This window comes from Pleuronectes platessa, chromosome 19 (genome assembly GCF_947347685.1).
Source record: "Pleuronectes platessa chromosome 19, fPlePla1.1, whole genome shotgun sequence".
Taxonomy (NCBI): domain Eukaryota; kingdom Metazoa; phylum Chordata; class Actinopteri; order Pleuronectiformes; family Pleuronectidae; genus Pleuronectes; species Pleuronectes platessa.
The window spans coordinates 1,341,869-1,356,470 of NC_070644.1; the positions used below are offsets into that span (position 1 = coordinate 1,341,869).

Sequence of the window (14,602 nt, forward strand, 5' to 3'; positions counted from 1 at the left end):
GTTTCTACCTTCTTTTTACCCTGTTAAACGTTTTTTTTAGTAGTTTTTCCTTACTCTTGTTGAGGGTTAAGGACAGAGGATGTCACACCTTGTTAAAGCCCTGTGACACAAATTGTGATTTGTGAATATGGGCTATGCAAATTTAATTTGATTAATTGACAGCACCACAGGAGCAGTATGGAATCATGTTATGTATTTTTTTTAGTTTTTTTTTTACTTCTGAAGATAGGTCCCTAATATCTTCAGTTGTATTAGATTCGGATGCTACCTGGAGGCCGAACCCTAGATGACTATGTTTACCCCTAAAGCTCCAGAACTGTTTTGAGGACTCAAACACTTCATCCACCCCTCCATTGGCATAGGAGTGAGTAGATAATGATTGAATTATCATTTTTGGGTGAACTTTTCTTTTAATTTAATAATAGTGACTTGTCAAAAACAGACCTGATATTCAAACTTTAGTGTATTATAAGGATTGAGTGGCTCAGTACGTGGCTGATGCACCTCAGGAGTCATGTAGCTGTGCGCCTTGAGTACAATTTGTTCATCGTGACACTGCTAAGAACAGGAATGGAAGACATTATAGCTGCTCCTCTATGTTGGAAGGGTGGGTGGGGTTACAGAGGAGGTCCTTGTTGTAAAACTACCATATATGCTGGAAGGAATTGGTATGTAGCCTATGGAATCCAACTCTTTGGAAATGAACCCTGTCAATTCTGTAACACTTTTGTTTCCCAGAACAGGCTGAACAGAACAGTCGATGAAGCTCTGTTTTTAACAGGGTGTTCCTGGTGGGGCTGGCAGAGCAAACAGCCTTCAGTAGCTCACAGTGATAGTGTGCTCTCCTCAGTCAGCCTGGAGATATTCAGCGTCCTGCTATAACCCCACATAACTTATGCTGGCCATTAAGACATTACTGAAATGCTTTTAGAGGAAAAACACAGCCAGTGCCTTGAAGACACAACAACCCTTCAAAATTTGGGCTGAGGGGTGGAGAGGTGGTTCCATCCCCAGTCCTCCCCATTTGCATGCCGAAGTGTTCTTGGGCAAGATGCTGAACCTCAAATTTTCCCTCATAGAACCAAAAAGTGCTGCTAATAAATGCACTGTGTGAATGGGTAAATGGCCAACTGTACTGTAAAGTGCTTTGAGCGGTCATCAAGACTAGAAAAGTGCTATATAAATACAAACCATTAAAAATGTCCCTTTCCTAACACACACACTAACATACACACTGGGTGAGAAAGGTATGTTTAGACCTCAAGTGAACTTCTTAAAAGGACATTTTTTCTTATGAATGCTCAAGGGGGAAACTGTCAGGGCTCTAGAAATAAAGACATTTTTTGACACATACTTTGGAATATGTCTGGACAATTGGATCCAGACTTGCTTTGACTTTGCCGTACACGTATGAATAACGGAGCAGAAATACTCCAAGTCGAACACCTTGTCAACAACAGAAAAATATCTTATTTTTCTTCATATGTAACTACATTTCACATGTAAACAATCTCAACAAAGATCAACAACTAAACAGCTTTCCTTTGTTCCCACTTTCTCTGCTTCAGTGAAATAAACTCTACAGCAGTGGTTGCCAACCAATCGATCGCGATCTACCGGTCGATCTCGATCTACCGGTCGATCTTGCAGTCTTCACTGTTGATCCCTGAATGTTTATCAGCGGAATTTATGTCACAAACAAATGGTTGCAACAGTTTCTGTATACCTTTTCAAAATAAAAGTCAAGCAATGTTGCCCATCACTCACCCTGTAGAGGAAATTGGACCGGCCCACAGTTCCAATCTTGCCGATATGGTTCATGAAACACAGGTTTCCCTCAGTGGAGCCATAGACCTCGCACATTTTAACGTTTCCAAAGCGACTCTGGAATTCCCGCCAGACATCCTGCCGCAAGCCATTCCCAACTCCCATCCGCACCTTGTGAACTTTATCCACCTCTCTCTGATGAAGTGAGAAAGATGTAGAGACATTAGCGAAACAGATCTGACAAGGGAAAAGTGAGAATTTCTCAATAATGAGTAAATGCTATCAATTAACATTGTGTTTTTGTGTTCTTAAGCGGACACACTGGAATATACAAGAATAGGAGCTTTCAATCAAGCTTTATATAACCTTTAAACAAAGAAATAACAAAAAAAAACTACTTGGTCAAATTGGTGTGAAGCAAATGGGTGCAACAGGGAATCTGTCGGAACAAAAGCAGCCTTCACCACACAGACACACACACATTGGACCAAAGCCTGAATTATATAAGATGCTGGAAAGAGTCAAGTCAGGGCAAATCCGGGCTAAAGTATGTCAACTAATCAACTGTAACCATGCTGCTGTAAGGTAAGAAAATTAAATAACTTCCTCTGTCTTTCACTTAGGTGTTAAAAGTGTGGTTTACAAAGTGTATCTTTTTTAAAATTTGTTTTACAAATCCACATAGATAAGTATGAATTTTAACAGGCCATCAAAATGGGAGGGATTTCTCCAGTCTCTGCCAATGGTCAGTATGTTTAGATGGTCAGATCATTGTGTTTGAGCCTGTATGTGAGATAGAGAGGAAGGGAGAGACAACATATTAAGAAACTATGGCTAGCTGTGGAGAAGTGTAGAAGTGAATGGTAAATACTGTAGTGCGCAAACAGGGTAAGCATTGCCCTAACACTGATTTTAATTATGTTGTGGCGTGCACTCAGGGGTGTGTCCTCTCACCCAGTGGGTTGATGGGTAATGTTAGAGGCTGTAGCTATATATACTTCCCGTATGGGGAACATGTGGAGTTCTTCCTTGTTACTGAATAAACCACAGTAAACAGTACCTGCGTCTCTGCCTTTCCTTGTCTTGCCACAATGTAATATTTTCTATTCCTCCGTTATGGGTCAGAAGGTAGACAGGATTGTCAACTAACCAAGTTTGCTGGATCAATCCCTGGCTCCTCCATTAAGCATATTGAGGTTACCTTAGGTAAGATACTGAACCCCCAAAGAGCCTGTAACAGTTAACAGAGTATGAACTGTGTATGATAGAAAGATTGTGCATAAAGAATGTGTGCGTGAACAGGAAATTTGACTTTGAGTGGTCGACAAGATTGGAAAAGGCTGAAAACTTTCCATTTATCATTTATGTACCTTATTAATAAGACTATGAATATGTTTGCATATCAATAAATATATTTTGAAGCAGTTAGTTTAAAAGAGGGTGTTAAGTTATTCCTGTCTTAGATTTTAGCTGAATTTGAGTCAGTTAAATATTTGCTTATGTAAAAAAATATTTGAATGATGTTACATATTAATTAACAAACTTGAACCTGAAAGACCACAAACCAACTCAGCATGGGGACTCTGGAGCTCTTCAGGGTCTGGGGCCTCGGCTGGTAATCTACGCCCGCCGAGGGTCTAGCTACTCTGAAATACTCAAAAGAAGAAGAACTGATATCTCTGCCTTCAGCGCTAGACAAACTGGAAGCTCAGAGGATTCACTCCCTTCTTTGTTAGGGGGTACTATAGAGTTAAGCTGACGATGTGGTCTGCAACACATCATTTAGTGGAAGACATGTTGTTCATATGCACCTGCTTTTGCTATCAACAATAAGCAGTACATTTCGCGTGAATCTCATGTTTGCGTGTAAAAAATGTGCATCCTGCAGAGCAGTGTTCAGCTAGTAAGTTTGGCACCAGGTCAATTTATTTGTGATTAGATGGTGAGCGGGAATATAATCAAAGGCTATTTTAAGAATGTGAAAATGATCATTGAGTTTGTGACAGACCGAACAGCTCTCTGTTGTGAACTCTGTTGTTATATTGTGCTGTGCAGTCAGAAACAAACAGTGCCACAGACGTGGGCCAGTGTCTAGTTTTGTAGTAGCATTATGGAAAAGGATAGCCTGGATGCCAGACGAACTTAGCCCCGCCCACAACATTTTTGGTCGGGCAGTTCGGTCTGGAGTTAGCCTGGATGCCAGACGAACTTAGCCCCGCCCACAACATTTTGGTCGGGCAGTTCGGTCTGGAGTCGCTCCATTGGGAAAAAATTATGGGGCGTGTTTCAACTGACCAGGAAGTAAAATTCCTCTTCGCTCAATTGGATAGACCTACAACCAATCAGAGCAACGTAGTATGTGACGTATGCTAAGCAACGCATTGTTAGTGCCCCTGTCGGGCCATAATTTTTTCCCAATGGAGCGACTCCAGACCGAACTGCCCGACCAAAAATGTTGTGGGCGGGGCTAAGTTCGTCTGGCATCCAGGCTAGTCTGGAGTCGCTCCGTTGAGGAAAAATGATGCCCGACCGGACCAATCAGATTGTCAGGGCGGGCTTTATACGATGATTGACAGATGATCAACGGTAACGTAATCAACCACGTCATCAAAGTGCCCTTGGGTTGAATTCGTTTTCAACAAACATGCCTGCCGCTGGCGAGCTGAGATGTGTAGATGCTGCCATTGAGTCTGTTTTAGAAGACATCGACAGCGCATTCATTTTGAAAGAGGAACACAGAACGTGGAGGCGACGCCAAAGCACCGCGCTAATCCCTATCGCCCCGGCGCTTGGCTGTTCACAACGGACACTGAAGCGACGCTGAACCGACGGGCAGCGCTAATAATATCACCCGTTTATCCAGTAGATCGCTGCACGGCTTTGTGCCAGTCACACCGGAGGCTGAAGCACCACGCTGCGCCAAGGCTGCCTCGCGGTGCTTCAGCCTCCGGTGTGACCGGCACAAAGTTTTAACATGGGAGTGGATGGGAGCCAGCTGTTATTTAAGGCTTGGCGCTGCGCTGAAGCGTCCGGTGTGAACCCGGCGTTAGTAAATAACTCACAATGCGTTGCTTAGCATACGTCACATACTACGTTGCTCTGATTGGTTGTAGGTCTATCCAATTGAGCGAAGAGGAATTTTACTTCCTGGTCAGGCTAGGAAAAGGAAGCAGTGACAGCTAATCTGGTTTGTGGCTTTATCCAACAACAATGATAACTTGAAGACACACGTGTGAGGGATGTAGACCATAACCAGCAGTTAGTATTGAGTAACTATCTGAGTCCTGAACGATTTCTGTTGTATCTCCCCTTTCCATATTATAAATGATAAAGTTGTATTATAATTTTAAGAATGACTTTACTTATTCTATGATACTCTCTGGAGCCTAGTTATTCTACTAATTATTTGATAAAGCCTACATCAGCATTATTCCTTGGTATAATTGACCCTCCTCATATGTAGCTTTAAATATTTTTTTTTTTCCATTGTTAATGTTCTGGATGTGGTGTGTAGATTAAAGTTTTTTGAAAACTTTAACGCTCATCTTACCTGGCTTCATGAATATAAAGACGGTGTGATTTAACAGCAAGGTCTGTTAAGCAAGCAGCACAATGTTCAGACCAAAGTCCACAACTTTTCATATTAAAAACTAAAGTTTTGCAGCATTGAAAATAATGGTAGAATTGCTATAGAGGAGGTGAATCTATAAATCAAAGGTTAACACCTATGAATGTTTGTGTCTGGTGGGTAAATTTGCACGTTGAACACAGTTCAAAGTGATTGTATGCAAGCAGTCATTAGTAAACATTCTTGTGTGCACACATTGAGCTTGTGAAAGGGTGCGTATGTGCTGTACGTGTCCACATCTTTCATTTTCAGTCACTTGTGAGGACATTCATCGCAGGCTTTCCACCCAGACAGCCAAATAACAGAGGGAGAGGGGACAAAGAGGACTTTGAGTCCATCTTCATGAAAGGATGAGCTCTGACCTCACACTGTGTGTGTGTTTGTGTGTGTGTGTGTGCATGTCTATGTGTCCAGTGGGAAGATGCAAACAATGAAACAAAGACCCTGCTTATCTTTCTGCTACAGTTGTACACAAAGTAACTTGAATGATTCACAAGTCGAGGGTGACTCTGTATGTAATTGTTTTATTAAATTGACAAAGTTTAGTTCATAGCTAAAATGATTCTAAAATGTATCTTAAATGTATCCGAAGGGAGGTAAATAGGTTACAGAAAAATCAACTGGTGTGAAGACATTTTTGTCTAATGATTTAAATAAATTCAGTTCAGCACCTGGTGTTAATCAGGCTTGAATGTGTGTGTGTTTGTATACTTTCTGTCAAACAGAAGATTACCTTAGGCTGGTTGCAGAGGTATCTGCAGAGTTCACCAATATACTGGAAAGCAGTCACATTGTGTTTTCTACAGTCATTCCAGAACTGGGAGGCTGAGAACTTTTTCTTCAAGACACAGGTCGCACCTGCAGTACAAAACATAACAATGTCTTTCAATTTCAGAATTTGGGATTAAATTCTCATATTCAAGATTTTCAACACTAGGCATATCTACCTTATAATTGTATTTATATAAACATGGTGTCTAATTTCCATGTGCTGTATATTTAAACTGTTTTGATGATAACGGTATATAATGTACTTGAACAAGTGGTACTGCATTTTGCTACTATTCAGGTAAATGTACACCTTAAATTCCTGTTTCCCAGCTGCCCTGACACAATATTCATGTGCAGGAGGGCCAAATATATCAAAGCAGACTTAATATCATAGCATGTTTCAAACAAACTCGGACAAAATCTGAACATGTCCAACTGCATAACCATTTGTACACTACAACTGAACGCACAACAGGCAGGGAAATGGCCTGATGTCGTCAAATGCCTTTACATGTATTTAGGTAAATATGTTAAAACTCAAGAACAAAGTTACTTGGGTAATTAAAGAATGGATTTACATGCAATTGCCACCCGTTTACTGTAATCCAGCATATAGATGCAGGACAGCAACCAGATTCCTCCACACTCGTTACCAAGTGTACCATATAACCACTTCTCCACACCTCTGTGTCAATGATGCAGGATGGTGTGGCTGGACCCACCCTCGTTTGTCTTTCTTTAACTAATACCTATTGACATTAAAAAAATGGAAAATTTGGGGAAATAACACATAAAGCTGACCTACATCTCAAGGAACTCCTGTGCTTTTTAACAGAAAGAAACAGCAAGAACCAGACTCAATGTGGGTGGCCATCCACCCTGACCAGTTGGGCTGAGCAGTGAAGAATGGGGTAGAGAGGTGGGTGGAAAAGTGAGAGAGAGCACGACTATAATTGCGTAACCATCATATTTAGGCTCTGTCAGACTGGTTGTTGACTAGGACATTGAATCCCAATGATAGTTTAGTGCGTTGGTTGCAGCCATCACCTAATGTGTCTGTGCTCACTCCAGATGGTGACATCTCATATTGATGTTAATATTGTGGCCACAAATTACTCTTATGCAACTAGCTGGTTAGAGGATGTCAGCTTATTAGGTGGTCTCTGAATTTGGCCCTGGACACATTTGTGGTCACCCTACGGATGTGAACTAGCCTGACGTTGTCATACTCATAATTCTAGTCAGAATACGAGTCTGATACTGCTCCATTGGGCTGTGATTATGGGGCGTGTTTCAACTGAACCAAGGAAAAAAAATGCCTCTTCGCTCAATTGGATAGACCTACAACCAATCAGAGCAATGTAGTATGTGACGTATGTTAAGCGACGCATAGTTGTTGTCAACAGAACTCAAGCGAACTTACATCGACACACTTTTGATCTACCGCTCAGTTCTAAATGGGGTCTGATAATGTGTACAAGGTTTGTCATTTTTATTATATAACATAAAGCTGTCAGTTCACTGGCCAAAGGTTTGTTGACACAGCTTGTTTGGATGTTGATCTTTTCCAGTGAGGGACATCGAACTGCTGACGTAGTAGTTGGAACAGAAATTCAGAGTGCAAAAACGTTATCAACAGCACAACTTCATAATAGTCTCCAGTGTTCACTTCCTGCCCAACGTGTCTAATTAAGCTGCTAGTTGAAGTGAAACAGCAGGTCCTCAGAGGGGTCACATCCTTTAGTGGACACTGGACACTGGACACTGGACTCTGTGAGCAGTCGTGACTACAAATTGCTAGGGCTTAGAAAAAAAGTCACATTTCATCTACTTCACAGGAAGACCATTTCTGACTTTGCCTCCTGATTTAACTCCATAAAATTTGTATTCACATTCAGATGACGGTATAGATTATGAACATCATTTGCTTTGTCTTTCATGGGCATAAAAACATTTCTTAAATGTAATTTCCAATATAAGTTCTGTACAAATCTGGTGACAATATCTGGTGGAATAATTCCATAATCATAATTTTCATCAAATGCTATATGCATCTGCTGATCTCTGACCTTCATGCCACATCTTGCTGTTCTTTGCTATCCAACTCATAGTCTGTAAATCCAGGAAATGTTTCTGATGCACCACATACAAAAGAACGTCAAAGTCAAAGGAAGGATCACACCAGGACAGACAAACCAATAGAAGCCAAAGACAAATGCTGTGGCTTTTCCTCGGCATGGAAAGACGAGACGTGACTGAGGGCAGATACGCTTTGACAGTTTCTGTGTATTACTTTGATCGCAGGACTTGGCAGACTTGAATCCTAGTCCTGGGCTCTGTACTACGAAGCAGGATATGTGGTGTAAATCACCATTGTAACTTATGATGAACACTTAACCTGCTCCGGCTCAGAGATCAAAACCTGCCAACGGCCCGGCTATTGACCAATCGGATCAGAAGAAAAGAGTCATCGATCTACAGGATTCTGACAGGGACAAAAGAGAGACTTTTTTACAGATGATAGGAATCTGCTCCAAACTTTTCAAGTATCTGTTTAAAAACAGAAGAGGAGGTGAAATAAAAATGTAACTGTGGTTTTATGAAAACAATTATCCACAGACTGATTTTTCCTCATGACAACAGATCAACTTTTGAAACAGATTGACTTCATCACACACATCATCACGTCAAGAGTTTGTTCCTCATCCGACCAAAAATAATTAAATAATTAGTAATAACCCTTTATAGAATTCCTCTGCCTTTTTTTTCATTTTAGGCTTACTTAAATTGATACACACGATACCAAATTCGTTGTGGCGTCATTTATTCATACAACCTATAGAACATGCTTCGTAATACAGGCACCTGGATCTGAGTACTAAAACACAGGATCTACATAATGGTTTGCTAGATTTCAACTGACATTATGACATAAGTTATCAAAACATACAGTGAATACAGAGAATTAAGATTAGATGTAGGGTCATGAAGAAACTCTGAATCTTACCCAGCTCTATGGTTCCTCCTATACCGATCAAAGAAGCTGCACTGTGGTAGAGTGGCAGCGGAATATACACCACATCATCTTCAGTCATCCCAAAGGCCCAAAAGCCTGCTGCTGCCTTCAAACTCTGCAGATGAGTGATCACTGCAGCCTTCGGGAGACCTGTGGAAATGAAGACATGATACATGACATAGAAAGAAAACACATTTAGTTCAAGACAATGCAAGACAATATCAGTGCTGCATTTCAATAGCAAATGCACCTCTATGATACTAACGATTGTTATCAGAAACTAGCAACATTATCATAATTTTGTAATACCCAAAGCTAATGATCCCATCCAAGATGGATCTGATTGTCTAGGACCGCTTAAAACAATATATTATTGGGACCTCTCTCTGCAACAAGGGGGGGTTCCTTTAGAATGGAAGTATGCAAAAATCTGTCCTGTTCCAAAATATACAATTCCTTTTACTGTGTGAAGTAGCCTAACAAGCAAAATATTTATAAAAGAGTGATCATATAAGAAAATACATGGAAACAATATTTTCATCCTCCTAATCTCAGCTAAGTTTCATGGGTCTGAATACTTAAGAATAGCTCAGGTGTCTCTCTTTTGTCTTGATCATTACTGAGATGTTTCTACACCTTGGTTGGTTTAGTAAATGGTTTTGTATTTATATAGCGCTTTTCTAGTCAGATGATAACCACTCAAGTCCACCTGTATTAAATTCATCTGACTGGATAAGATTTGGAAAGAAACACCGATATACATCAGGTTCTACATCTGACAAAGTCTATCGGAGCCAAAACCAAGACATGAGGTTTAGGGAGCTGCCTGCAGACCACTACAAAATATTTAGGTTGCATTTAAGGTTCACAAGAGTCTTGGTGTCCTCCATTATTTTTAAATGGAACAACCAGTACTCTTATGCACACAGCCCCTCTGCAGTTCAACCAGATTAGGCAGCAGGTGCTTGGTCACCTTTGTTACTGAGACCCTTCTCCCTGTTTGCTCAGTCTGGCAGAGTTGGCTGCTCTCTACTTGTTTTTTCAAAATCTCTTCCATTCAAACTTTCTCCTTGTCAAGACATTTTTCCTCAAATAACAAGTGAAGTCTAATGTTTACCCATGATATACCATTGCCTATCAAACTGTCATTGAACCTTGCAGCAGTTACTGCTGATTTAAAAAAAAACTATATCCATAATGTATCACTGATGCAGTTGCAAAACAAAATAATGAAATTAAATTAATAAAGGAATTCTGTGGCTATCAGACCTATTACCATTACACATTGATCTTACATTGCACTGGAAGCACTGCATGTGTCATTATCACGAATATCAGCTGCAGTAACTGAAATGTTAGCACTGTGATGTAAAATGTCTATCCCCACTGGCCTGTTCAAAAACTCACCAGTTGTTCCAGAGGTGAAGATGTACAGGGTGGGGGATTTGAGAGAGGTGGTGGCATGTAGCACAGCGGGTACAGGCTGTTCAGAGGCAGCAGCAACTTTATCCAACAGACTGTGTACCTGTGGGTGCTCACTGTGGCTCTCCATGGCCCACACCTGGATGTTGTCCTCCAGCAGGCTGGTTAGGATGCCATCCAAACATTCCACCAGTTCTAGGGGATGGAGAAAGTCAAAGGTGTTTACAAAGGTTTATAATAATTCCCCTTCTCAGCCTGCCTGGCTTCCTACTTCCTCCAATCTTAAAGTTTTAATACGGAGTATGTTGTGAACAAATGTGTTTTTTGAGTGTGTTCTGGAGGCATCAGAGCAAACAGGAAGTTATTTTAGAAGTACAAAAACCATGTTTCATAGTGACTCTGCAAATAGTGATTGTAGAAATGTATGAACTGCGCAACTATATTTCGCGTGTTCAAGCAACACTGTATGATAACGACTATCAGAGGAAAGAAGAAAAAACGATTTGTCGCTGAAAGAAATGTTTTCAGAGATCTTTTCTTTGGAAAATTAAAATGCAATGAAATTGATCATTAAACAGGAATTAAAGGCATTCCACCAATAAGCACAAACATTTATGCATGGCATGTCATAACTTTCATATTAAATCCCAAATCTGTACACCACAGCATATCACTGCTGCGTGATCCAGAATATTCATCTTTTCACATAAACTGACTTTAGTTCATTTAATCCAGCACAGAGCAAGCCAGGGCACTTTGGATGTTTGGAATCTTATCCATTAGAAACCACCTCCACAACAGAGACAAGTTCTCCAGCATGACTGGAGCGACCTACCTGCCAAGTACCTTGTTCTGTGCTGAAGTGTAACAAAGACAACCGATAATGTTTTGCTCAATGTTGATTTAATATAGGTTGGTTCTGTTTACTGTACTTGCAGTTCACTGACCATGATAACATTGAATAATCCCAAAAACGATTCATGCCATTACCTTTAAAAGATATCTGCAGAGTGCTGCATATTAGCCAATATTATAATACCTACCATGTAGAGCACGTCATATATTTTAGATATTTGTTGTATTTGATTACTTTGTAAAATACATGAGTGTGGGCAAGTGAGAGTAAGTGTATTCAATAAATATAATATTCAATATAATATTCTGTGGACACTACTCTCATCAGTGTCTGACTTTTCCAGCGATTCCATGAATACACCCTCCTGTTGCACTGAGGTGGGGGTGAGGACAGCGTCTCTGACAAACATCATGCTTGTTTGGTTGAGCAATGATCTGTCATCCTGTCACATGGCTGCAGCATGGTGAATCCTATTAACTGTAGCAGCAGGATTATTGCAGTAAAACAAGGGGGAAGCTGAATGTGGTTTAACAAAATTTATATTGCTGTATGATTAAAATGGATGCAGAATGTAATGTTTAAAATGTTTTCAGAAATCACCTCCACATTGAGCAATAAGTTCCATCCCTCATTGAAACTCCACACAGTTCACAGTTTCAGAACGTTGACCTGGTAGGACACTTAGCAGTCAGGGTTCATTATTGGACAATTACAACATAATCAAGGGGTGTACTTTTAAACTATATGTTATTTAAGGTGTTTAGCATATAAAGTACAATAATATATGAAATATTACAACTCTATAATGTTTTATAGAGTAAGTCTCACAAAACCCTACAAATGGTTAAAGCATCCTCAATCTGTATGTAAAGCTGTGTTGGAACAATGTGAATAATTATAATTAGTCAGCAAAAGAAACTGAATTAACTGTAGTTTTATAACTCTAACTAGTAGAATATGACCCATTGATTCACACATTCAAAATTTGTTGCTTTAAGCTGCAATCAATATTTCGACTTTCAAATAAATTTTCTTTGGTTGAATGCTCCTAACGGTTCAAATAAGGTTTCCAAACACAAGCGGAAGCTGTTCCAAACTGTTGGAAAAAGGGGGACAGAGGCTTCCCCTTGTGTGTTTAGGGGTAGTTTTCACTGTGCTTTGCAAAACTTTGCTCAGCACAACAAGGGACTTTTTGGAGAAATCAGATTGGTCACAAATGTGTATGACAAGATCTACAAATAAAAAATAAGATACAAACGTGATTGGATCTTACTTTTGAGTACTCACAAGTGTTTCACAAAACCCAAGCAATTTGAACACATTGGCATGTTTTCGGCTAATAAATAGGGGGTAATATATATATATATATATTAATGTCTTCCGTTTAGATTTTTTACTTCAGCTTCACAGACCAGATCACTTTTCTTTTTGTACACGTTTGTGTGCACATTTGTATGAACAGTTATTATGCATATTTAGTGTGCGATAAACTGTCCCCTGTTGACACTTTGAATGTCTGGAACAGTAAAAAGATTTGACTAATCTATAAAAAAAAATGTCTATTGTTCTTTATCATTTGTCCCTTTACTGAAAACTCTCTTGGTCTGGTTGTCCAGTAATCTGATTCTTCAGATGTCGACACGTTTTTGGTCTGATCCTCTGAAGTCATTCAGCTCAAGAGCAGGTTAGGTTAGTTACCATGTGTGGTGGGGAAGTGTTCCCAGTGTGTCCCCAGCCTTGACTCCCCCTCCAGCCAAACCCCTGATCAGAGCCAGGCTATATAATGCACCTGTGGGCCTCTGTTCTTTCTCTGCTTCTTGTCCTGCCTTGGTTGGGGCTGGAGGTGATGGTTACAGGCTGCATGTGCCCCTGTTGTCCTGAAACGAAGACCCACACTAGAGGTGTTTCACCTGCTGCTGGTTTATTTTGTTGCTTGGTTTTCTTTTCTTAATATTGGTTTTGTTCCTTTTTGGCAGTGTGTTATTTTATTCCTTAGTTTGTTTGAATTGCTGTCTTTGTCTATTTGACCAACTGGGTTATACAGTTTATGGTTATATTGCTTATGGTTATACTGCTTTGAATTTCACACGACTTGAGGTCCCCACATTGATGTTTGTGAGTGAGAGCACCGGGATATGAACGCACCATTGTTGCTGCGCTTTGCGTGTTAAACTTGAAGTGGGTGACTGGTGGCACCCTGGACACTCATTAGTTAGTCTGCCTGTCCACATGTGGACTCAGCTCACATCCCCCATTTTTCCTTTGCTTAAGTTGGGTTGACTTTTATAGTTTTAAGAGATTAAGTTTTTTAAGGGTTTGGTATTATAGTAGTTTTCGCTTAATGTAATAAGTAACATTTGAATCATCCTTTTTGGTTTTGGTATTTTTGTTGTTTGTCTATTAAGCCTTTTTTCTCCCCAGCAGTTCCAGCCACTGCTTTTCAATTATTTATGAATTATTTCAATAAAATACTTGTTGTTTATCAGAAAATTATATATATTGACCACATAAAGAAGTGAACTTTCTTTATAACCATGAATCCCCATAGTTAAACCCTAAGTTACCTTGCTAACAACAATCCCTGCTTCACAAAACGGGCTTCGGATGCATAGAGAAGTCTATAGTCTAAATACAAGGGGACATTATGGGCAGATGCCACTTGCTGCCATGTCAATGAGCACAATGTTTACATCCTGGAATTAGAGGGAAAGTTATGACATCCACAGGACTGAGATCACAACCAATGATTGGGGTACTGGTTATAAATCAGTGGTGGAAAGTAGTAGAGTATATTTACTCACTTCATATATAAATGTATTAAGCTTTAAGGCACTTGCACTTAGCTGGAGTTTTCTGAATAAAAAGTCTTGACATTACTATGGAAGGTGCCTTGAGAATGAGATTATGTATATTAAGATTTGGCGCTATACAAATAAAATTTAATTAATCTGACAGTTCTAGTGACTACAGGCACAGCAATCTTCATGAACAGACAGTTATAGGATATTTAAACTCTTTCAGATTACTTTGGAACCCCTTCCAGTTTCATGTAAATAAACAGGTCTTAATCTTTCTCAGGTCTCATTATGAAAATGCTTCTTGTGAAAGCCAACTGAAAGTTTATCAATTTGAAAACCCAAAC

The 14,602-nt window shown here is 39.9% G+C and overlaps 1 protein-coding gene across 1 annotated transcript in view; it reads right to left on the bottom strand.

Moving 5' to 3' along the window:
- Positions 1 to 14,602, bottom strand: part of slc27a6 (solute carrier family 27 member 6) — a 30,792-nt gene that overhangs the window by 15,097 nt on the left and 1,093 nt on the right. The window contains exons 2-5 of the mRNA XM_053410764.1: positions 10,590 to 10,799; positions 9,174 to 9,332; positions 6,129 to 6,253; positions 1,768 to 1,962 (exon numbers count right to left, since the gene is read on the bottom strand). Of these exons, the coding sequence (XP_053266739.1) occupies positions 1,768 to 1,962; positions 6,129 to 6,253; positions 9,174 to 9,332; positions 10,590 to 10,799 (689 nt within the window). The remainder of the gene's footprint in view (positions 1 to 1,767; positions 1,963 to 6,128; positions 6,254 to 9,173; positions 9,333 to 10,589; positions 10,800 to 14,602) is intronic.